The sequence below is a fragment of the Lithobates pipiens genome, unplaced genomic scaffold (assembly GCF_037356315.1).
Source record: "Lithobates pipiens isolate NorthernLeopardFrog02 unplaced genomic scaffold, aLitPip1_a1.2 Scaffold_8, whole genome shotgun sequence".
Classification (NCBI taxonomy): Eukaryota; Metazoa; Chordata; class Amphibia; order Anura; family Ranidae; genus Lithobates; species Lithobates pipiens.
In genome coordinates, this window is record NW_027507903.1 from 665,044,375 (window position 1) to 665,068,080 (window position 23,706).

At 47.1% G+C, this 23,706-nt stretch overlaps 1 protein-coding gene across 1 annotated transcript in view; it reads left to right on the forward strand.

The window, feature by feature from the left end:
- The first annotated feature begins 934 nt into the window (after window positions 1-934).
- Window positions 935-23,706, forward strand: part of LOC143964246 (phospholipid scramblase 1-like) — a 72,928-nt gene continuing 50,156 nt past the window's right edge. Inside the window, exon 1 of the mRNA XM_077473948.1 lies at window positions 935-1,008. Within this exon, the coding sequence (XP_077330074.1) occupies window positions 951-1,008 (58 nt within the window). The 5' untranslated portion in view covers window positions 935-950. The remainder of the gene's footprint in view (window positions 1,009-23,706) is intronic.

A 23,706-nucleotide genomic window follows, 5' to 3' on the forward strand; every position in this document is an offset into this window, starting at 1 on the left:
AATGAGGTCCCTGTCCTCCAATCATCTCACCACTGGACAATGAGGTCCCTGTCCTCCAATCCTCTCACCACTGGACAATGAGGTACCTGTCCTCCAATCATCTCACCACCGGACAATGAGGTCCCTGTCCTCCAATCATCTCACCACTGGACAATGAGGTACCTGTCCTCCAATCATCTCACCACTGGACAATGAGGTCCCTGTCCTCCAATCATCTCACCACCGGACAATGAGGTCCCTGTCCTCCAATCATCTCACCACTGGACAATGAGGTACCTGTCCTCCAATCATCTCACCACTGGACAATGAGGTCCCTGTCCTCCAATGGCCTCCACACGCACCAGATCTAATCCAATAGGAACACCAGCTGACAAATCTGCAGCAACTGCGTGATGTTTTCATGTCACTATGGAGCAAAATCTCTGAGGAACATTTCCAACACCTTGTATCTATGCCACAAAAAATGAAGGTCAAAGGGGGTCCAAACCACTACTAGCAAGGTGCACCTAATAAAGGGGGTCCAACCCGCTACTAGAAAGGTGCACCTAATAAAGGGGGTCCAAACCACTACTAGAAAGGTGCACCTAATAAAGGGGGTCCAAACCACTACTAGAAAGGTGCACCTAATAAAGGGGGTCCAAGCCTCTTCTAGCAAGGTGGACCTTATAAAGTGGCAGGTGAGTGTGAAAAATACGAGAGAATTCAGAGGTATCGCCATCTTGTGCTCAAAAGAATTACCAGTGTCTATTTAGAATAGTATCGGAGCGTAACACAGACCTCAGCGCTCTCATTTCCTGGCCACTGTGAGATGGATGAGACTTCAGGGGTGACCACACAAAGACCACACAAAGTCTGACCACGTCCTGTCTGTATCTTCCTGTGGTCACATAATGAGATGAAAAACATTGAGAATGTTCCATCCAGATCACTGACATCAGAGACACGGAGGGATGACTGAGCCCCCGAGACCCCCCGATCCCCCTCACCCAGGAGAACCACCGGATCCAGGTCAGATTCTGTCTGTACTCACACTCCACATGTCAGAGACTGAGGAGACTGTGATCTCTGTACAGCACTGCGCTATATGTCAAAGCTATATATATGTATAATAATAATAATAGTGTGTGACTGGGGGGAGGGGACATTAGAGTGTAAGCTCCTCTGTACAGAGACTGATGTGATTGTGGGGGGAGGGGACATTAGAGTGTAAGCTCCTCTGTACAGAGAGTGATGTGACTGTGGGGGGGATGGGACATTAGAGTGTAAGCTCCTCTGTACAGAGACTGATGTGACTGTGGGGGGAGGGGACATTAGAGTGTAAGCTCCTCTGTACAGAGACTGATGTGACTGTGTGGGGGGGGGGGACATTAGAGTGTAAGCTCTTCTGTACAGAGACTGATGTGACTGTGGGGGGAGGGGACATTAGAGTGTAAGCTCCTCTGTACAGAGACGGATGTGACTGTGGGGGGAGGGGACATTAGAGTGTAAGCTCCTCTGTACAGAAACTGATGTGACTGTGGGGGAGGGGACATTAGAGTGTAAGCTCCTCTGTACAGAGACTGATGTGACTGTGGGGGAGGGGACATTAGAGTGTAAGCTCCTCTGTACAGAGACTGATGTAACTGTGGGGGAGGGGACATTAGAGTATAAGCTCCTCTGTACAGAGACTGATGTGACTGTGGGGGGGGGGGGGGACATTAGAGTGTAAGCTCCTCTGTGCAGAGACTGATGTGACTGTGGGGGAGGGGACATTAGAGTGTAAGCTCCTCTGTACAGAGACTGATGTGACTGTGGGGGAGAGGGGACATTAGAGTGTAAGCTCCTCTGTACAGAGAGTGATGTGACTGTGGGGGGAGGGGACATTAGAGTGTAAGCTCCTCTGTACAGAGAGTGATGTGACTGTGGGGGGGAGGGGACATTAGAGTGTAAGCTCCTCTGTACAGAGACTGATGTGACTGTGGGTGGGAGGGGACATTAGAGTGTAAGCTCCTCTGTACAGAGACTGATGTGACTGTGGGGGGAGGGGACATTAGAGTTTAAGCTCCTCTGTACAGAGACTGATGTGACTGTGGGGGGAGGGGACATTAGAGTTTAAGCTCCTCTGTACAGAGAGTGATGTGACTGTGGGGGGGAGGGGACATTAGAGTGTAAGCTCCTCTGTACAGAGAGTGATGTGACTGTGGGGGGGAGGGGACATTAGAGTGTAAGCTCCTCTGTACAGAGAGTGATGTGACTGGGGGGGAGGGGACATTAGAGTGTAAGCTCCTCTGTACAGAGAGTGATGTGACTGTGGGGGGGAGGGGACATTAGAGTGTAAGCTCCTCTGTACAGAGACTGATGTGACTGTGGGGGGGGGAGGGGACATTAGAGTGTAAGCTCCTCTGTACAGAGACTGATGGGACTGGCTCAGTGATCTCTGTACAGCACTGCGGTATATGTCAGAGCTATATAAATGTATAATAATAATAGTGTGTGATATTGGAGTGTAAGCTCCTCGGGTGCAGAGACTGATGTGAGTGTTCTGGAGTTAATATTGAACCTCAAAGTCCCGGATGCAGAGATGTGACTTGATGTCTAATACGGTTCTCATGTACTCGGGTCCTGGTAGGAAGTGGTTTGTCAACCACCAAGGTATAAGAACCTCAGCCATAGCGCCCAACTGTCCCTGATTTGCAGGCTCTGTCCCTGATTTGCAGGCTCTGTCCCTCTCTCCTCCTCATTTGTCCCTCATTTTGGTCTGATCTATATAGTTGTATATTAAGGTGACCAGATTTTTAAAATGAAATCCGGGGACGTATTTTTATTTTGTTATTTATTTTTTTATTGGCAAATGGTAAACTATTTTATAAGCATATTCTCTACAAATTATATATGCAGTGTATGTGGTATGTGTTTATGGAATGATTGTATGATATATATATATATATATATATATATATATATATATATATATATATATATATATATATATATATATATATATATATATATATATATATACGTTATTTCTCACATTTTGTCCATGAGATAAAAAAAAAAAATACTTCTTAGAATTTTTTGGGATATGACTACCAAATGTTAAGATGATAATAATACAGTACTTTTCAATGCATTTATTGATATTATATATGTAGCACTAACCCCCGAAGAAGCTGCTGGTTATTTTTGGGCTTACCGTTACCTTTCGTTCTCCTCGTTGCTAGTGATGGCCCGAACCTCCGACGGGATGTTTCGCGAACGCGGACCGCGAACGAGGCCGACCTTCCTCGAAACCGAACGTTCGCGGCGGGCCCCATTGACTTCAATGGGAGGCGAACGTTTCAAACCTTCAGGTCGAATTTGCAGCCACGAGGTAATTATTAGCAGGGAAAACATAGTCCCACCACATGGCCAATGACATAACACATGTATGAGGTGAATTTGGGATCGACAACTACAAGCATTCTTTTTTTATATGGGAAATTGTTCTGACAATTCAGGACTGTGGAGCACATGAAGGCAATGGAGGAGACGGAAGGTCAGGGACCAGGGTAGGCAAAGAAGAGGGTGCAGGAGATGATCACCAGCACCGTGATAGAGTCATCTGACTCCAGCACCGTGATAGAGAGCACTAACATCAGCAGCGTGACATACAGCATTAACACCAGCACCGTGATAGAGTCATCTGACAACAGCACCGTGATAGAGAGCACTGACATCAGCAGCGTGACATAAAGCATTAACACCAGCACCGTGACATACAGCATTGACAGCAACACTGTGATAGAGAGTACTGACATCAGAAGCGTGACATTAAGCACTGACATCAGCACCGTGATATACAGCACTGACATCAGCACAGTGATATACAGCACTGACAGCAGCACCGTGATAGAGAGCACTGACATCAGCAGCATTACATACAGCACTGACATCAGCACCGTGATATACAGCACTGACAGCAGCACCGTGATAGAGGGCACTGACATCAGAAGCGTGACATTAAGCACTGACATCAGCACCGTGATATACAGCACTGACAGCAGCACCGTGATAGAGGGCACTGACATCAGAAGCGTGACATTAAGCACTGACATCAGCACCGTGATATACAGCACTGACATCAGCACAGTGATATACAGCACTGACAGCAGCACCGTGATAGAGAGCACTGACATCAGCAGCATTACATACAGCACTGACATCAGCACCGTGATATACAGCACTGACAGCAGCACCGTGATAGAGGGCACTGACATCAGAAGCGTGACATTAAGCACTGACATCAGCACCGTGATATACAGCACTGACAGCAGCACCGTGATAGAGAGCACTAACATCAGCAGCGTGACATACAGCACTGACATCAGCACCGTGATATACAGCACTGACAGCAGCACTGTGATAGAGAGCACTGACATCAGAAGCGTGACATACAGCACTGACATCAGCACAGTGATATACAGCACTGACAGCAGCACCGTGATAGAGATTACTGACATCAGAAGCGTGACATAAAGCATTAACACCAGCACCGTGACATACAGCATTGACAGCAACACCGTGATAGAGAGTACTGACATCAGAAGCGTGACATTAAGCACTGACATCAGCACCGTGATATACAGCACTGACAGCAGCACCGTGACATTAAGCACTCACACCAGCACCGTGATATACAGCACTGACAGCAGCACCGTAAGCAGCCCCAGGAGGAAGTCAGCACAGCACAGGGATGGTGTGATCCCCTCATAATAAGAACCCCCAGGAGGAAGTCAGCACAGCACAGGGATGGTGTGATCCCCTCATAGTAAGCAGGCCCAGGAGAAACTCAGCACAGCACAGGGATGGTGTGATCCCCTCATAATAAGAACCCCCAGGAGGAAGTCAGAACAGCACAGGGATATCATAAGCAGCCCCAGTAGAAATATGACACCGCTCAACCTCTTCAAAGAGGAGGGTAGGGGCATATAGTACGGTGTGCTTTTTTGGGACAAGGAAGTGAGCCAAATGAAGAAAGAAGGTCTGTGTGCTTGATTAAAAAAATAGTTTATAGACATATACATGGTCTACTGGTCACATGTGTTGAATTCCTCCGAGATCCATGCCTCATTCATTTTTAGAAATGTGAGGTAGTTAACACTGTCGTGAGCTAGGCGAGTACGCTTATCGGTCACGATCCCCCCTGCTGCGCTGAACGTCCTTTCGGACAGGACACTGGATGAGGGGCAAGCCAACAGTTCCATTGCAAATTGGGCAAGCTCTGGCCAGAGGTCAAGCCTGCCCACCCAGTAGTCCAGGGGTTATTCACTCCTCAGAGCATCCACATCGGCCGTTAACCCAATGTAGTCGGACACCTGGCAGTCTAGGCGTTCCCTGATGCTGGATCCGGATGACACCTGTCGATGGGTCAGCTGAAAGAATGACCTCATATCCGAAGTCACCAACACATCTTCAAACTGGCCTCTTCTTGCAGGCGCTGTTGGATTGGTACCCGCAACTCCTTCTCTGGGAGTGGGAATTGCTCCTCTGCCAGCGCACGCAAAAGCAGAATGCAGCATTTCTCGAAGCAAGGCCTGGAAGTGCTGCATTCTGACAGCCCTCTGTGATGGTGGTAACATTTCCGCCATTTTGTGTTTGTACCGGGGGTCTAAGTACGTTGCCACCCAGTACTGGTCCTTGACCCTTATTCTTTTTATACGGGGGTCCCTATTAAGACACTGGAGCATGAAGGCCCCCATTTGCACTAAAGTGGAAGCGGTGTGGTGGCCTGGCTCCTGCTCATCATCCATGATAATGTCGTCCTCTTCATTCTCCTCTCCCCATCCACGCACAACAGGGATCCCAGAAAGGTTTAAAGCACGCTCTTCTTGCTCCTCCTCATCTGCCCCGGCACCATCCTCCTCTGACTCCTCTTCAGACTCCTGTTGTTGACTTGTCTCAGATAGAGTAGCCCCCCCTGGGAATTCATCCAGCATTGCGACTTCCTCATCTTCCCGCTCCTGCTCCTCCACAGCCTGATCAATGACACGACGCAATGCACGCTCCATAAAGAAGGCATAAGGTACCATGTCACTGATGGCGCCATGGCTGCGACTGACCAGTTTGGTGATCTCCTCAAATGGCCGCAGAAGTCTGCATGCGTCGAGCATGAGCAGCCACTGGCGCGGTGAGAAAAACCCCAGCTCCCCAGAACCGTTTCTTTCGCAGAGTTCATACAGGTAGACGTTAACTGCACGTTTCTGCTGGAGCAGCCTATCAAGCATATAGAAGGTTGAGTTCCATCGCGTCGGGCAATCGCAAATAAGATGTCTGACCAGTAGACGGTGTCGCCGCTGAATGTCAGCAAGGCGAGCCATGGCCGTGTAAGATCTTCTGAAATGGGCCGAGATTTTCCTTGCCTGCCGCAAGATGTCCTGGACCCCAGGGTATTTGACAAGGAATCGCTGCACAACAAAGTTTAAGACGTGTGCCATGCATGGCACGTGCGTGATTTTGCCCTGTTTCAATGCGCTAAGCAGATTGGCACCGTTGTCACACACCACTTTACCAACTGTCAAATTGAGCGGTGTTAGCCACTGATCTGCCTGTGAACGCAAAGCTGAAAGGAGTGCCGGGCCGGTGTGGCTCTTGGCTTCCAGGCACAACAGACGCAGCACGTCATGGCAACGTCTCACCTGGCATGTGGAATAGGTTCTGGGGAGCTTGGGCGGTGCAGCGGAAGAGACGCTAGCAGCAGAAAAGGAGGAGGCAGCTGAGGAGGAGAGGGAGGAGGATGGAGTAGGAGGAGGAGAAGAAGAGTCAGGCCTGCATGCAATCCGTGGCGGTAAAACCAAATCTACACGGGTGCCACGGGTTACATGCTTGACGGCCGTCAGAAGGTTCACCCAGTGGGCAGTAAAAGTGATATACCTTCCCTGCCCGTGTTTGCTAGACCACGTGTCTGTGGTCAGATGTATCTTGGCACCGACACTGTGTGCCAGAGATACATTCACTTGCCGCTGAACATGGCCATATAGCTCTGGGATGCCCTTCTCTGAGAAATACTTCCTTCCTGGGACCTTCCATTGTGGTGTTCCAATGGCCACAAATTTGCGAAAGGCCTCCGAGTCCACCAGTTTATATGGCAGTAGTTGGCGGGCTATGAGTTCTGACAAGCCAGCCGTCAACCGTTGGGCAAGAGGGTTATCCGGCGTCATCATTCTTTTACGCTCGAACATTAGGCCCACGGAAGCCTGCCTTTTTGCAGAAAAACATGAGCTTGGCGTGATGGAAGGTGGAGTGGAGGACAATTGTGAGGAGAGAGGAGAAGGAGAAGTAGAAGACGAGGCTGGACGGTGAGAGCCTGCAGTGTGGCTTTGTGTGTTCCGTTGCTCCCACTGGGCTCGGTGATGGCTGCTCATGTGCCTTCTTAAGGCGGTCGTCCCTAGGTGAGTGTTGGGCTTACCGCGACTAATGCGTTGACTGCAAAAATTGCAGATGGCAACGCTACTGTCAGCAGCGGACGCGTTAAAAAAAGCCCACACTGCGGAGCCATGTGCCGGTGTCCTGGGAGCGCCAGATGTGACCGTACATGGTCGATGACTCACTCCTGATACATTTGCAGTCTGCTTTGTCCCTCCTGTGCAATGTAAGTTATTCCTGCTTCTCCTCCCTATCTGCTGGTCCATATCTCCCTCTGAACTCCCCTCCTCTTCCTCTCTTGTGGGCAACCACGTGACATCACTAGACACGTCATCATCAACGTCACCTTCCCCACCCCTATAAGTAGAGATCTCGGAGTAGGCAGCAACACCGGGGACCAACCTCCTCCTTGGGCTGATCTGGGTACTGTCGTCAGACTTCTGAGTAGCGGTTGTTGCTACCTCCTCTTCCTGATCCAATACCAAGAGTGGCTGCGCATCAGAAATGTCCTCTTGATATGGATCGGAAAATAATTCCAGTGACTCAAGCAGAAGGTATGTGGTAGTGGTGGTGGTTGTGGTGGTGTTGTTGGTGGTAGTGTCTTTGGGGGTGCACATAGCAGAGAGTGAAGAAGAGGGTGCAGATCGAGAGGATGAGGAGGGTGCAGAAGAGTAAGGCTGAGTGAGCCACTCAACCAAGTCTGGTGCGTCCTTTAAAGTAATTGAACGCACCTTCTGCAACTTCCCACTTTGGCTCAAGGCTGGTGCTCCTGCCCTACCCCTACCACCCCTGCGGAAGGGCCTGCCTCTTCCTCTGCCTGTCATTTTTTAAATCACCCTGTGACAAAACTCTTAGTCCCTATACCGATGAAGGACTGCTGCAGTATAGGGCAGCGGTCAGCAGTGGTGCACCTCAACCCTATGTATTGTGGACCGATAACAGTCCTTATAGAACAGCAGACTGTACCTCACTCAACCCTATGTACTGTAGCACCCTACACCAAGTTATCAGTCCTGATAAAGACCTTTGTGGACCAAGTAGGTTGTTTGTGACTGATTAGCAGACTGTACGTCAGTCCCTATACTGCTGAAGGACTGCTGCAGTATAGGGCAGCGGTCAGCAGTGGTGCACCTCAACCCTATGTATTGTGGACCGATACCAGTCCTTATAGAACAGCAGACTGTACCTCACTCAACCCTATGTACTGTAGCACCCTACACCAAGTTACCAGTCCTGATAAAGACCTTTATGGACCAAGTAGGTTGTGTGTGACTGATTAGCAGACTGTACGTCAGTCCCTATACTGCTGAAGGACTGCTGCAGTATAGGGCAGCGGTCAGCAGTGGTGCACCTCAACCCTATGTATTGTGGACCGATACCGGTCCTTATAGAACAGCAGACTGTACCTCACTCAACCCTATGTACTGTAGCACCCTACACCAAGTTACCAGTCCTGATAAAGACCTTTGTGGACCAAGTAGGTTGTGTGTGACTGATTAGCAGACTGTACGTCAGTCCCTATACTGCTGAAGGACTGCTGCAGTATAGGGCAGCGGTCAGCAGTGGTGCACCTCAACCCTATGTATTGTGGACCGATACCGGTCCTTATAGAACAGCAGACTGTACCTCACTCAACCCTATGTACTGTAGCACCCTACACCAAGTTACCAGTCCTGATAAAGACCTTTGTGGACCAAGTAGGTTGTGAGTGACTGATTAGCAGACTGTTCGTCAGTCCCTATACTGCTGAAGGACTGCTGCAGTATAGGGCAGCGGTCAGCAGTAGTGCACCTCAACCCTATGTATTGTGGACCGATACCAGTCCTTACAGAACGGCAGACTGTACCTCACTCAACCCTATGTACTGTAGCACCCTACACAGACCAAGTTACCAGTCCTGATAAAGAGCTTTGTGGAACAAGTGAGTTGTGAATGATTAGCAGAAGGGCAGCAGAAGGGCAGCAGTCAAGTATAATATTCTTTCTATATTTGGAAGAAAGAATATTATATGTGTACAAGCCTATTACCATACCACTGATACTAGTCCTGAAAAGAACCTTTGTGGAACTAATAATAACAGCTACTGTTTAAACTGACCCTCACTGCCTGACACACTGCTTCCTTCCTGTCCCTATACAAACTGGCAAAACAGAGGAGACTGGAACAATAACTGGTTACTCGAATAGCACTTTTGTGGACCTGATAGTAACAGCTAATGATGATGATGATGACTAATCTGACTGTCCCTAAAATAGCAGCACACAGCGCTCTGTCCCTTTCTCTAAACTGACAAAAGACACTCAGGCTGCTGCAACAATCAGTAGCACAGCAAACCTATATAAACCTAACACCTATACCAGTCCTGAAAAGAACTTTTGTGTACCAAATAGCTAGCGTTTTATCTCTCCCTACTCCACACAGCAACCTTTCCCTATAGTGACAGAAGAAAGAATGTAAAATGGCCGCCGGATCAGGTGTATTTATAGGTTAGGGGGAATGTCCAAGTGTCCTTGTGCTGTCATGTCTCAATTGGCTGTCCTGTACCCCATGATGGATGTGTCATCAGGTCAAAGTTCCTTTACACACAGTAAAAACACGGAAGTCCGCCGGGCGAACGGCACCAATAGTCCGCCGAAATGGCGGACCGCGAACAGCCGAAATTCGCAGCGAAACGACCGCCGGGCGAACTGTTCGGCCATCCCTACTCCAGATTACCAATGTATATAGATAATGTGCCTTTCCAGATTACCAATGTATATAGAAAATGTGTCAATCGAATAGCGAGATTTTTGAGGCGTAACTCACACAAAAATAAATGTAAATTTAAAATACTTTATTGCAGAAAAAATATGAAGTTAAAAATTAATTGAGAACAATACATTCAAATAACCTCCATAAGCCATAGATATTTGTACATAATTTATCCATTTCCAGAACTTATGGTGATCTCCACCTTCACAAATTAATTTGTACAAATGTATCCCACTTTTATATTCTATGACTGAGCTCAACATGTTTCCTGGATTGTCACCCGCTTCCTCAGGGAGAAAATTAATGGAGGATTGTTTTAGAATCAACACTACTAAATGTTACAAAAAAAGAAGCTTTCAATATTTTCTATTCAAATTCGATTTAATTCTATATGAAATTAGAATTTCCGAAAAAATAATTATATATATATATATATATATATATATATATATATATATATATATAACCATCTTCCTAAATTCGAATTTAGTATATAATGATTTCAATTTTAATAGAAAATATTTTAACAGAATATAAAAGAATAGACTAGAAAAACAATAGAACAGAACAGAATAAAATATAATATATTCTATTCTGTTCTGTTCTATCATTTTTCTAGTCTATTTTCTATTTTATCATAATCTTTTCTATCCAAATTTAAAATTAATTAATTTAAAAATTTGAATTCATACTATTCGAAATTCAAATTGATTCTATTCAAATTCGAATTTCAGAAGATGGTTGTATATTGTTTCTATTATATTCTATTAAATTATATATTTTTTCCTGTTCTAATCTTTTCTATTTGAATTAGAAATTTTGGAAGATGGTTAGTTACTTACTTATATATATCTGTCACAAACTTCTCATACTTGCAGTGTACCAGTGCAAAAAAACACACACATCTTATTTCATTTATATTTATGGTATCAATGAAGTTGTCAGCATGCCTGATTGAAGAAGTCACGGATGTCGATCGCAATGCAAGTACATATGCTGTAGGTCATTGTCCACTTGCCACAAGTTGTGTATTGTCCACTTGCCACGACACCTGCCGCCAAGTGATCCCAGATATGCCAAGTACTTTTCTGCAGCAGAGAATGACATTTTGCGACCCAAATTTGGGGCCACGTATATATCGGGGCCACTTATATCTAGAAACCCCAAATTTGGTCTGCAAACACAATTGAACGAGGAATACAGCATCTCCAAATTTGGAGTTTCTAGCACCAAGTGACCCCGAGATACGTGGCCCTAAATTCGGGTTGCAAAATCTTTTCGAATCCGGTTGAAATAGTTTTGAATGCGTTTGAAATAATTTCGAATCATGTTGAAATAATTTTGAATCTGGTAGAAATATTTTCGAATTTGGTTGAAATATTTTCGAATCCGACCGATTTTTCGAATTCGGTAGAAAACGAAACAAAATCCACAAACGAATTTAACGAATATAACTAAACAAAATTAATTAATTAAGGTATTAAAACGAAACTAAACAAAACAATTGTTTTCCTTTTGCACATGTCTAGTCTATTCTACATATTACCAGACTAATGTATGACGTGTCTCTGTAGAATATCATCTTCTCTGGTGGGAGAGGGTGAGGAGGGGCAGACCGGGGCTCCCTTAGAGAGATTTCCTCTCACTTCCTGTTTTGGTGACAATGGGACACACACATATAAAAACCTGACAGGGGCTCCAAATCTTCCCCTTCCTTATTATACTAAACAGATCATTCTTATGTCAGTCTGTGCTCCTGGTGGAGAGTTCCCTCATTTCCTGTCTAGATAAATGTTGTAATCGGGGCAGGAAATGAGGAGAAATCTCTCTAATGGAGCCCCAGATAGAAGTAAAAACCTGACAGTCTGCCACCCCACACAGAGGGACCACATGTGGGGGAGGGGCAGGGAGGAGAGAAAGAAGGGAGGAGAGAGAGGAGGGGGAGAAAGGAGAGAGGATGGAGATGTGGGGGAGGGGTAGGGAGGAGAGAGAGGAGAAGTGATCCCATCCTATCCCATCACAATGATCGTACCCCACCCCTATGTTTGATCATGGCTCTCTCTTTCCTGCTATTCCCCCTCCCCTCTCTCCCCCTGCTCCTCCCCCCCACAAAGGGAGCACATGTGGGGGAGGAGCAGGGGGAGAGAGGGGAGGGGGAATAGCAGGAAAGAGAGAGAGGAGGGGGAGTGGCAGGGAGGAGGGGGAGGGGCAGGGAGGAGAGAGAGGAGGGGGAGTAGCAGGGAAGAGAGAGAGGAGGGGGAGTGGCAGGGAGGAGGGGGAGGGGAGGGGCAGGGAGGAGAGAGAGGAGGGGGAGGGGAGGGGCAGGGAGGAGAGAGAGGAGGGGGAGTAGCAGGGAAGAGAGAGAGAGAGGAGGGGGAGGGGCAGGGAGGAGAGAGAAGAGGGGAAGGGCAGGGAGGAGAGAGAAGAGGGAGGGGAAGGGAGGAGAGAGAGAAGGGGAGGGGCAGGGAGGAGAGAGAGGAGGGGGAGTAGCAGGGAAGAGAGAGAGGAGGGTGAGGGGCAGGGAGTAGAGAGAAGAGGGGAAGGGCAGGGAGGAGAGAGAAGAGGGAGGGGAAGGGAGGAGAGAGAGAGAAGGGGGAGGGGCAGGTAGGAGAGAGAGGAGGGGGAGTAGCAGGGAAGAGAGAGAGGAGGGGGAGTAGCAGGGAAGAGAGAGAGGAGGGGGAGGGGCAGGGAGGAGAGAGAAGAGGGGAAGGGCAGGGAGGAGAGGGAGGGGAAGGGAAGAGAGAGAGGAGGGGCGGGGAGGAGAGAGAGGGGGGAGAGAGGAGAGAGAGAGAGGAGGGGGGCAGGGAAGAGAGGGAGGGGCAGGGAGGATAGAAAGGCAGGGAATGGGCAGGGAGGAGAGAGAGGAGGAGCAGGGAGGAGAGAGATGAGGGTGCAGGGAGGAGAGAGATCAGGGGGCAGGGAGGAGAGAGAGAGGAGGGGAAGAGGCAGGAGGACAGATAGGAGGGGGAGAGAGCAGGGAGATTAAGTACGGGGAGGGGCAGGGAGGAGAGAGAGGAGGGGGGCAGGGAGGAAAGAGAGGAGGAGGAGGGTCAGGGAGGAGAGAGAGGAGGGGGGCAGGGAGGAGAGAGAGGGAAGATGACCCCATCCATCCCATCCCAGTGACCGTACCCCACCCCCTATGTCTGATCATGGTGCCCCCCACACAGAGGGATCACATGTGGGGGAGGGGCAGGGGAGGAGATGGATGATGTCACACACTGGGATAGTTTTCTGTTTAGAACTTACAGAGAAAGTATGATATCAGATTGTCATTGGATGGATAGACAGATAGGCCACACCCACCCTCACTGTGTAATTGGAATGTTAGACCCCCATAGACACTATTAGATTTTCTGCAGATGTAGTATGAGGGTTGGTCTGATTTCATATAAATGGAAACTTTTAAGGTGTGACCTCATATTATACGGTTTTGGTAAATCTGAAGACAAAAATCTGCAGAAAATCTAATAGTGTGTGGGGGGCTTTAGACCCGGTTCCCACCTATGCAGTTTTCTTTTGATCCGTTCCGGTCATGTTTTTTGAGGTGCGTTTTCTGTTTTTCCACATTCATCTTTGATGTGTTTTTATTCTTTGTTTTGGACAATTTGTTGTCGGGCAGATTAAAAACACAAAAGTGGTAAAATGGTAGTAAAAACGCACTACATGCTTTTCTGCAGCTTCTCCATTGAAGTCTATTGAACCAAAAACGCACCATTTTGTATTCTAACAATTCCTGGATCCTTTCCAAAAACGCATGGGCTGAGAAAAGCCTGGATGTGACGTGTCCCATAGGAAAGCGTGTTCCATGGACTGTAGTGTGTGGTGTAAAGAATGCCATAGATGTGACCCAGGCCTTCCTCTGATTCTATTACTCTTACTCTAAGCTCTCATTCACATCGATGGCATTTTAAGTGCTTTTTTACATTTTGCAGATTTGCACTACAGTCCATATAACATGGATTCCTATGGAAGATGTTCTGTAGTGCAAATCTGCAAAATGCAAAAAAAAAGCACTAAAAATGCCATCGATGTAAATCAGGCCTAAAGCTGGACACACACTATACAATCTTCTGTAGATTTTTTTCCTTTAGATTTACCAAAACCGTATAATATGAGGTCACACCTAAACACTTTTCATTTGTATCCAATCAGGAAGGCCCTTGTACTACGTAGCTGAAGGTAAATCTAAAGGAAATCAAACAACAGAAGTTGTATAGCGTGTATCCGGCTTTACTCCAGTAATTGGACAGATATTCTACCCAATCACAGCCACCAATAAGAAATCTCACATTTATTTATAGTAGAAACATCTTCCGGAGACTGAAACCCCACCCACTACTATATGCTATTGGATGAACATTATATAAATTCCACTTCTTTCTGTGACATCACCAGACTGTGGGCGGAGTTATCACATCTCCCGCCTCCCCCCACATATCTTTATATAACCTCTCTGTACACCTATCACAGCATGGAGGGGCTCAGTGAAGGTGGTGGTGAAGGTGTGGAGGTGTCGGATCGGGTCACACAGGTCATAAAAGGAGATCCGCCCGGCCTCATAATCCAGATATATCCTGACTCTGTTACTGGAGGGATCGGGGGGTAAGAGGGTCCTTTTACTGTCATGTATCACATGATACTGACCATAAATCCTGTCCAATCCCCAGGACTTATTATTACATCCAATCTCTGACTCCCCCCATCCCCTCCCTATACTGGGGTAACACATCCCAACTGTCCACCAATCTGCCCCCCCGACATCCACTTCCCAGTAATGTCTCCCTGAGGAGAAACTCCGACTGCTCAACACCTGATAATAATACTGGAATCTCTCTGGTGTTTCTGGGAGATTCTGCTCTATATCTGACCTGGATACAGTTTTCCTGTCATCTGATATCTGTAGATCGTTATTAGCTGTGTTTCCATCCAGTAATATGTCTGCAGCCCCCTGTATATAGTATACATTTACCTCTGTTATTATATCAGATAAACCTGTGTGTAAGAACCCCGCCACACCCAGACCCCCTCCATCATGGAGGAGCTCCTCATGTCTCTCTCTGTCCTCATTATCTCCATCCTCAGTATCACACAAGTCACCTGTGTCTGATTCCTGTAAGACAGTCAGTGGATCCGTCACGTTACACAGCTCCTCAATGTGACGCAACTTCCTGGACAGCTCCGCCTTCTTTATTTCCAGATCCCGGATGGAGATGGAGATCTGATTTGCCCTCCCGTAGATGTCCTTCAGGGCTCTCTTCTCCAGGTCTTCCAGACGTCTCCTGAGATCTGTAAACAGGGCAGTGACTCTCTCGGTGTCACCGGATGTTTCTTCTTCTACTTTCCTCCGGTGTTCCTGCAGACTCTGGACTCTTTCCTCCGTCTCCTCTCTCTTTCTCAGAAGTTTCTGCAGAACATTCCTCAGTGTCTCCTTCTTCTTCTCAGAAGCCTCATCCAGTGATATCATCTCATGTCCTTTATGTCCTCCAATCATACAACAAGAAATACAGATACAGGTCTCATCCTCCGTGCAGAAATACTTCAAAACTTCCTTATGGACGGAGCATTTCCTGCTCTCCATGGACAAGGTGGGGTCACATAAGACGTGTTCTGGGGACTTTTTGTGGACTCTCAGGTGTTTATCACACAGAGAAACCTCACAGAGCAGACAGGATCTAACAGCAGGTACAGGAGAGTCCACACAGTGAGTACAGAAGACCCCGGACTTCTCCCGATCTGACTGAGGAGACAGGAAAGTCTCTGCTATGTTACGTAGTGCTATGTTCCTCTGAAGGGCAGGACGCTCCGGAAACTTCTCTCTACATTCAGGACAGGAATATCCTCCAGACCCCCCCTGTGTATCCAGCACACCATTAATACAGACCCGGCAGAAGTTGTGACCACATCTCAGCATTACAGGATCGGTATAAATGTTCAGACAGACGGAACATTCCAACTCAGCTCTCAGATCACCAGACGCCATCGCTGACAGGGGAAGAGAAACAAGACTGAAAGTCTCTGACACCGGAGAGGAATGTGGATGGGGGAGGGGCGACCTCCTCCTACACAGGGTGAGGCTGGATGAATATTATAGGACACGGAGATCAGAGTACAGAAGGGAGGAGATTCGTTTTGCAGTAGTAATGAGAATTATACCTCCCAACATTAGAAGAGAGAAAGAGGGAAAGACGGATGTGGAGAAGACATGAGATGAAAAGTGGAGATGAGTACATCATGGTGAAAAGGGATTTGGTTCTATAAAGTCGGAGCTTACACTAAACACGGCATATACTGCAGCCTTTGTACCCCATAAACATGTCTTCATTATTGTGCCAGCACCCCGACATGCAAAGAATAATGGGGGTCTTCACAGCAGAGTCTGGAGTGGGCTAAGGCACCACACCCCATGTAGACAGGTGCAGTCTGTACTCCCAACTACAGGTGGCGCTCCACCGAAGGGGCAAAGCAGAAGGGGAAGGAAGTTGTGAGGAACTTGGTTCCTCTATGACTTCCCGCAGTCACAGGGAGATAGATGTCTGATTGGGGCGACTCCAGACATATTTTTTGGGGGGTTCTGTACTGGTGCTGGGAGTGTAGTTGGGGGGGGGGGGTAATGCGGCACGCCATCCGCACACTTGGGGGTCTAGAGAGAAAAGGACGTAGTCCATATAAAGGGGGCTTCACTGTGTATGGCTTGTAGTTGCCACCTTTCTCCCTTTGTTTGGACAAAGCAGGGCCTGCAGATACTCGGAAAACATTTTAGGAGTAAATCCAATGGTCTTACTTAATAAACAATGAATTCTATGAGGTGGGAAATACACGATCCTAAACTCTTTTCAAGGAACAATTGGTGACGTCATCTCAGGAGGGGAGTATTGTGTACCTTATGGGGTTGGTGGTGATTTTGGATGGCCCGGTCATAATACAAGGGGTGTTCCTAGAAATATAAAAGACATGGGGCACCTCTGGGCACCCCGAGTGGAGAAGTAATGTGACACATCATGAGCACTGGGTGTGGGTGAATTGTGGTGAGCAGTGAATGGGAAGGTTCCATGAATCAAAAGTCTCACAGATATGCCTACACATGCGCACGATCGTTTTTACACATGAAACGCCACCATTACATCTGATTTTATGTACACTGAAGACTAACAGACGACTAACTCTGAGTCTACCTTCCAGAAGACCATCATTAACCCCTTCCCATCCGTGCTATAGCCTAATGACGTCTACAGCGTGGACCTACTTTGCTGGGAGGCCATCATATGATGTCCCCCCCCCCCCCCCCGTGCCCGAGACCTGCGCACCCCCTGCAGGGCATTAGTCTATGAGACTCGGCTGATCACAGATCGGAGTAAGGGGTCGATCATACATATAGCGTGAGGAGAAAAAAAAGCCGATTACCAGTGGCTGTGAGAGGGACATCGGTCCCGATCACCGAAAGCTGATGCCCAGTGATCAGTGCCCACAGTGCCACCTATCGATGCCACCGATTAGTGCCTCTTCACCAGTGCTGCTTTTCAGTGTTACCTACCAGTGCCCACAGTTCCACCTATCAGTACCCACAGTGCCACCTATCCATGACACCAATCAGTACCTCTTCACCAGTGCTGCATATCAATGTTTCCTACCAGTGCTCACAGTGCCACCTATCAGTGCCCACAGTGCCACCTATCCATGCCACCAATCAGTACCTCTTCACCAGTGCTGCTTATCAGTGTTAACTACCAGTAAACATCAGTGCCACCCACCAGTGCCCATCAGTGCCACCCACCAGTGCCCATCAGTGCCACCTATCAGTGCTGCCCATCAGTGCCACCCATCCGTGCCACCTATCAGTGCCCATCAGTGCCACCTATCAGTGCCCATCAGTGCCATCTATCAGTGCCACCCATCAGTGCCATTCAGTGCCAACCATCAGTGCCACCTATCAGTTCCCATCAGTGCCACCTCATCTGTGCCTATCAGTGCAGCCTCATCACCACACATCAATGAAGGAGAAAAATTACCTGTTTGCAAAATTTTATAATAAACTATGAAATTCCGTCTTTTTTTGTTTGTTTAGCAAAAAATAAACCCCCAGCGGTGATTAAATACCACTAAAAGAAATCTCTATTTGTGTAAAAAGAATGATAGAAATGTCCTATGTGTACAGTATAGGATGACGGCGTAACTGTCATTCAAAGTGTGAGAGCGCTGAGAGATGAGAATTGGTCTGGGCAGGAATGGGGGAGGGGCCGATATTGAGGGGGTTATAATAGTCATGAAATGATTATCAACCAGCGACTGTGGAGACAATCATCACTCTGGTCAGAAGAATGTAAGAATATGCAAATTAGCAGCTCCCCTACATTCTACCTCCTAGCACAACCCCCTCAAAATTCCCCCTCCTAGCACAATCCCCCTCCAAATACCCCTCCTAGTACAACCCCCCTCCAAATACCCCTCCTAGCACAACCCCCCCTCCAAATACCCCCTCCTAGCACACCCCCCCTCCAAATGCCCCCTCCTAGCACAACCCCCCTCCAAATACCCCCTCCTAGCACAATCCCCCTCCAAATTCCCTTCCTAGCAAAATCCCCTCCAAATGCCCCCTCCTAGCACAATCCCCCTCCAAATTCCCTTCCTAGCAAAATACCCTCCAAATACCCCCTCCTAGCACACCCCCCTTCAAATGCCCACTCCTAGCACAACCCCCCTCCAAATACCCCCTCCTAGCACAATCCCCCCTCCAAATACTCCTTCCTAGCACAATCCCCTCCAAACACCCCCTCCTAGCACAACCCCCCCCTCCAAATTCCCTTCCTAGCACAATCCCCTCCAAATACCCCCTCCTAGCACAATCCCCCTCCTAGCACAATCCCCCATCCCCCTCCTAACACAACCCCCCCAAAATTCCCCCTCCTAGCACTAATCTTGTCTCTCTCTCCCCACTCCCCCAGAATAAACCCCCCAACACAAATCCTTTCACCCCATAATCCCCCCTCCCAGCACTAATTCCCTCCCCTCCAAATTCCCCCTCCCCCACAGCACAAATCTTCCCCCCAAATCCCTCCTCCTGACACAAATCCCCATCACCCTCTTAGCACAAAATCTCTCCCCCCTAAATTCCCTCTCTTCAAGTGTGGATTGCTTTTCAGAGGACATTTAACTAATGGGGGGAGGTGTTATGTTGTCTTCTCACCACCTGCTTTAAAGCCAAAAACTGACCCAGACTGACAGGGTGCCTCCTGTTCTCCTTCATCCAGAGTGGGGGAGGGGCTCTAATACAGGAGGTGTGTTACTGGCCAGATCACCGGGTGAAAACCGAGGGGAAAAATCTTAAAAAAGAGAAAACGAATGCAGCCGCCACAACAACCGGAAAGCTGCAATGTATTACGTTAGGTTGTGTGTGTAATTCCTCTTTACCCCTATAGATGGCGCACTAACACGCTGCAACCATGTACTGTACATGCGCTTGTGGTGTGGCCCTACAACTTGTATTAGTGGCATTAGGCGGTAGGAACGATTACCAAAACATTATTTTCCGTTTGTGAAGACAAGGAACGATCATGGTATCAATCATATAGAAACCGTAGGATAATAATAGAGGGAATGGGAGTCACATGATCGCAAACCAACCAACCGCAAACAACACCACAAAAAGTAAACAATGATGGGGGGGAAAGAAATAAAACCTTCTTCTCCATCGTTATCTGATATGAAACCAATTTTCCATCATACAGGATATCCGTCTATAATATATCTTTATATCACATTATTTATACCCCTTTTACCCCTTCAATACCGGGGGGCACTTCCCCCCTTCCTGCCCAGGGCAATGTTCAGCTTTTGTCACTCTATAAATGACAATTGTGCGGTCATGTGACACTGTACACAACACAATTGTATCATTTCCCCACAAACAGAGATTTCTTTTGGTGGCATTCAATCACCTCTGCGGATTTTATTGTTTGCTGAACAAATAAAAAAATATTTTTTTTTTTTACATTTTTCTTACAAAATGTTGTGAATAAATATGTTTTCTCCCTCATTGATGGGCACTGAGGTGGCACCAATGAGGTGGGACGGATGAGGTGGCACTGATGGGAACTGATGATGGGAATTGATATGCGGCACTGAGGTGGCACCAATGAGGTGGCACTGATGAGGTGGCACTGATGAGATGGCACTGATGGGAACTGATGATGGAAATTGATATGCAGCACTGATGGGCACTGAGGTGGCCCCAATGAGGTGGCACCAATGAGGTGGCACTGATGGGAACTGATGATGGGCATTGATATGCAGCACTGATGGGCACTAAGGTGGCACCAATGAGGTGGCACCAATGAGGTGGCACTGATGGGAACTGATGATGGGAATTGATATGCAGCACTGATGGGCACTGAGGTGGCCCCAATGAGGTGACACTAATGAGCTGACACTGATGGGAACTGATGATGGGCATTGATATGCGGCACTGATGGGCACTGAGGTGGCACCAATGAGGTGGGATGAATGAGGTGGCACTGATGAGGTGGCACTGATGGGAACTGATGATAGGCATTGATATGCGGCACTGAGGTGGCACCAATGAGGTGGCACTGATGAGGTGGTACTGATGAGGTGGCACTGATGGGAACTGATGATGGGCATTGATATGCGGCACTGAGGTGGCACCAATGAGGTGGCACTGATGGGAACTGATAATGGGAATTGATATGCGGCACTGAGGTGGCCAAAATGAGGTGGGACGGATGAGATGGCACTGATGGGAACTGATGATGGCCATTGATATGTGGCACTGAGGTGGCACCAATGAGGGGGCACTGATGAGGTGACACTGATGGGAACTGATGAAGGCCATTGATATGTGGCACTGATGGGCACTCAGGTGGCACCAATGAGGTGGGACGAATGAGATGGCACTGATGGGAACTGATGATGGGCATTGATATGCGGCACTGAGGTGGCACCAATGAGGGGGCACTGATGAGGTGACACTGATGGGAACTGATGAAGGCCATTGATATGTGGTTCTGATGGGCACTAAGGTGGCACCGATGAGGTGGAACGGATGAGGTGGCACTGATGGGAACTGATGATGGGCATTGATATGCAGCACTGATGTGCACTGAGGTGGCACCAATGAGGTGGCACTGATGAGAACTGATGATGGGCATTGATATGAGGCACCAATAAGGTGGCACTGATGAGGTGGCACTGATGGGAACTGATGATGGGCATTGATATGGGGCACTGATGGGCACTTATAGGTCACATTGATGAGGCGGTGTTTGATCACATGTGTGTATAGAAGTAGAAGAAGGAGCACATGAGCACAAAGTACATTTTATTAGAAGAAGCCAAATCTATTCATCATAAACAAGACATTTTTTATTTATTTCACTTTTGTTAACCACATCAGCCCCGGACCATTTGGCTGCCCAAAGACCAGAGCACTTTTTTGTGATTCGGCACTGCGTCACTTTAACTGACAATTGCGCGGCCGTGCAACGTGGCTCCCAAATATAATTGACGTAATTTTTTCCCCACAAATAGAGCTTTCTTTTGGTGGCATTTGATCCCCTCTGCGGTTTTTATTTTTTTGCGCTATAAACAAAAAAAGAGCGACAATTTTGAATAAAAAGCAATATTTTTTTAACTTTCTGCTATAATAAATATCCCCCAAAAAATATCTAAAAAAACATAATTTTCCTCAGTTTAGGCCAATACGTATTCTTCTACATATTTTTGGTAAAAAAAAAAAAAAAATCACAATAAGCGTTTATTGATTGGTTTGCGCAAAAGTTATAGCGTCTACAAAATAGGGGATATATTTATGGCATTTCTATTAATCTTTTTTTTTTTTTACTAGTCATGGCGGCGATCAGCGATTTTTATCATGACTGCGACATTATGGCGGACACGTCGGACACTTTTTGCGCTATTTTGGGACCGTTCACATTTAAAAGTGCATTGATTGCTGTGTAAATGTGACTGGCAGTGAAGGGGTTAACTACTAGGTTGCAGTGAAGGGGGTTAAGTGTGTCCTGGGGAGTGATTCTAACTGTAAGGGGGAGGGGCTACGCGTGACAAGTCACTGATCACCGCTCCCGATCAACAGGGATCAGAGATCGGTGTCCTGTCACTAGGCAGAACAGAGAAATGCTCGTTTACATCGGCATCTTCCCCGTTCTTCAGCTCCGTGAGACGATCGTGGGTATCCCCGCAGCAGACATCGAGTCCACGGGGATCTGCGATCACAGTCATGGAGCTCGCGGCAGCCGCGCACGTGACCACGCGGCTGCAAATTCAAAGGGATGTACCGGTACGGTCATTTGCGCAGCTGTGTCATTCTGCCGAAGTAAATGTAGATGCGGCGCCGGCAATCGGTTAAACAAGCCTAGAATGTAATATCAACAATTAAGGTAACGGTTCCTTCATATATATATATATATATATATATATATATATATATATATATATATATATATATATAATTTTATAATGTAATGCTTTATATCACCGGTTATATGTTCTTATATCTTAATAATATCAGCAATATAATGACAAAACGATATTATTAATTACACACACAACTTTTTTTTTAAATAATTCTGAGCACAAACAACACAACAGCCCAACAACAAAGGACAATGACCTACAACTGTGTGTAGTTGTAATCATGTGACCACTGTGAAGGTGGTATTTCTCCAGGAGGATATTGCCAATGTGTTGCCCTACTGATGTAATGTTTGGGGCACTATGGGGGGGCACAGAAGGGGTTGGTAGTTTGAAAAGCTGGTTGATTCTCTAGGACTATTTTCACACTGAGGCGGGCGCCGGCGGTAAAGCGGCGCTATTTTTAGCATCTCTTCACCGTCATTTTTTTTTTTTTAAACTTAGTTTTTATTGTGGTTTTGCAAAAAAAAAGATAACAAGACACGCATTGTCATGTAACCTAATGCCGGCCATACACGGTTCGAATTTCGAAAGAATTTTCTTTCGAAAATCGTATCTAAGAATTTTCGTATGAATTTCGCACCGTTAGTGGGCTGCAGCAACAGCCGATTTTCATGCGGAAATAAAATTTGAGGAATCGGACATGTTGGAAATTTTTAGAAAAACGAACGATTTTCTAATCAATGATGGGAGAATCGCGCGAGAAACGTAATAAGAAAAGAAAATGTACGGAGATAAAAGAAAATGTACAGAGAGAAAAGAAGATTCCCAGCCAAGAAAATTCTTTTCTGTAGCAACATGAGGTGAAATTGAAGGCTTGGTCGGCCGAATTTCGAAAATCAATGGTGGCATCATCGGATCACAAAAAAAAACGAATTTTCTGATTTTGAAAAGAAAATTTGTTCGAAATTCGACCGTGTATGGCCTGCATTAGTCATCGCTTCCAATCTGGTTGCTCAGTCCATCAAGATTAAGTATAATATGAACATTAGTGAACATGTTCAACATTCAAACATTCAGCAATAACTTCTGATAGGGTTGAGAGGGTCATCAGACAGCCCCAGACACCCCAACTGGGTATTAACTGTGTCTGGGGGAGGGAGATGGCCCCTCCCATCCCTAGGCGTT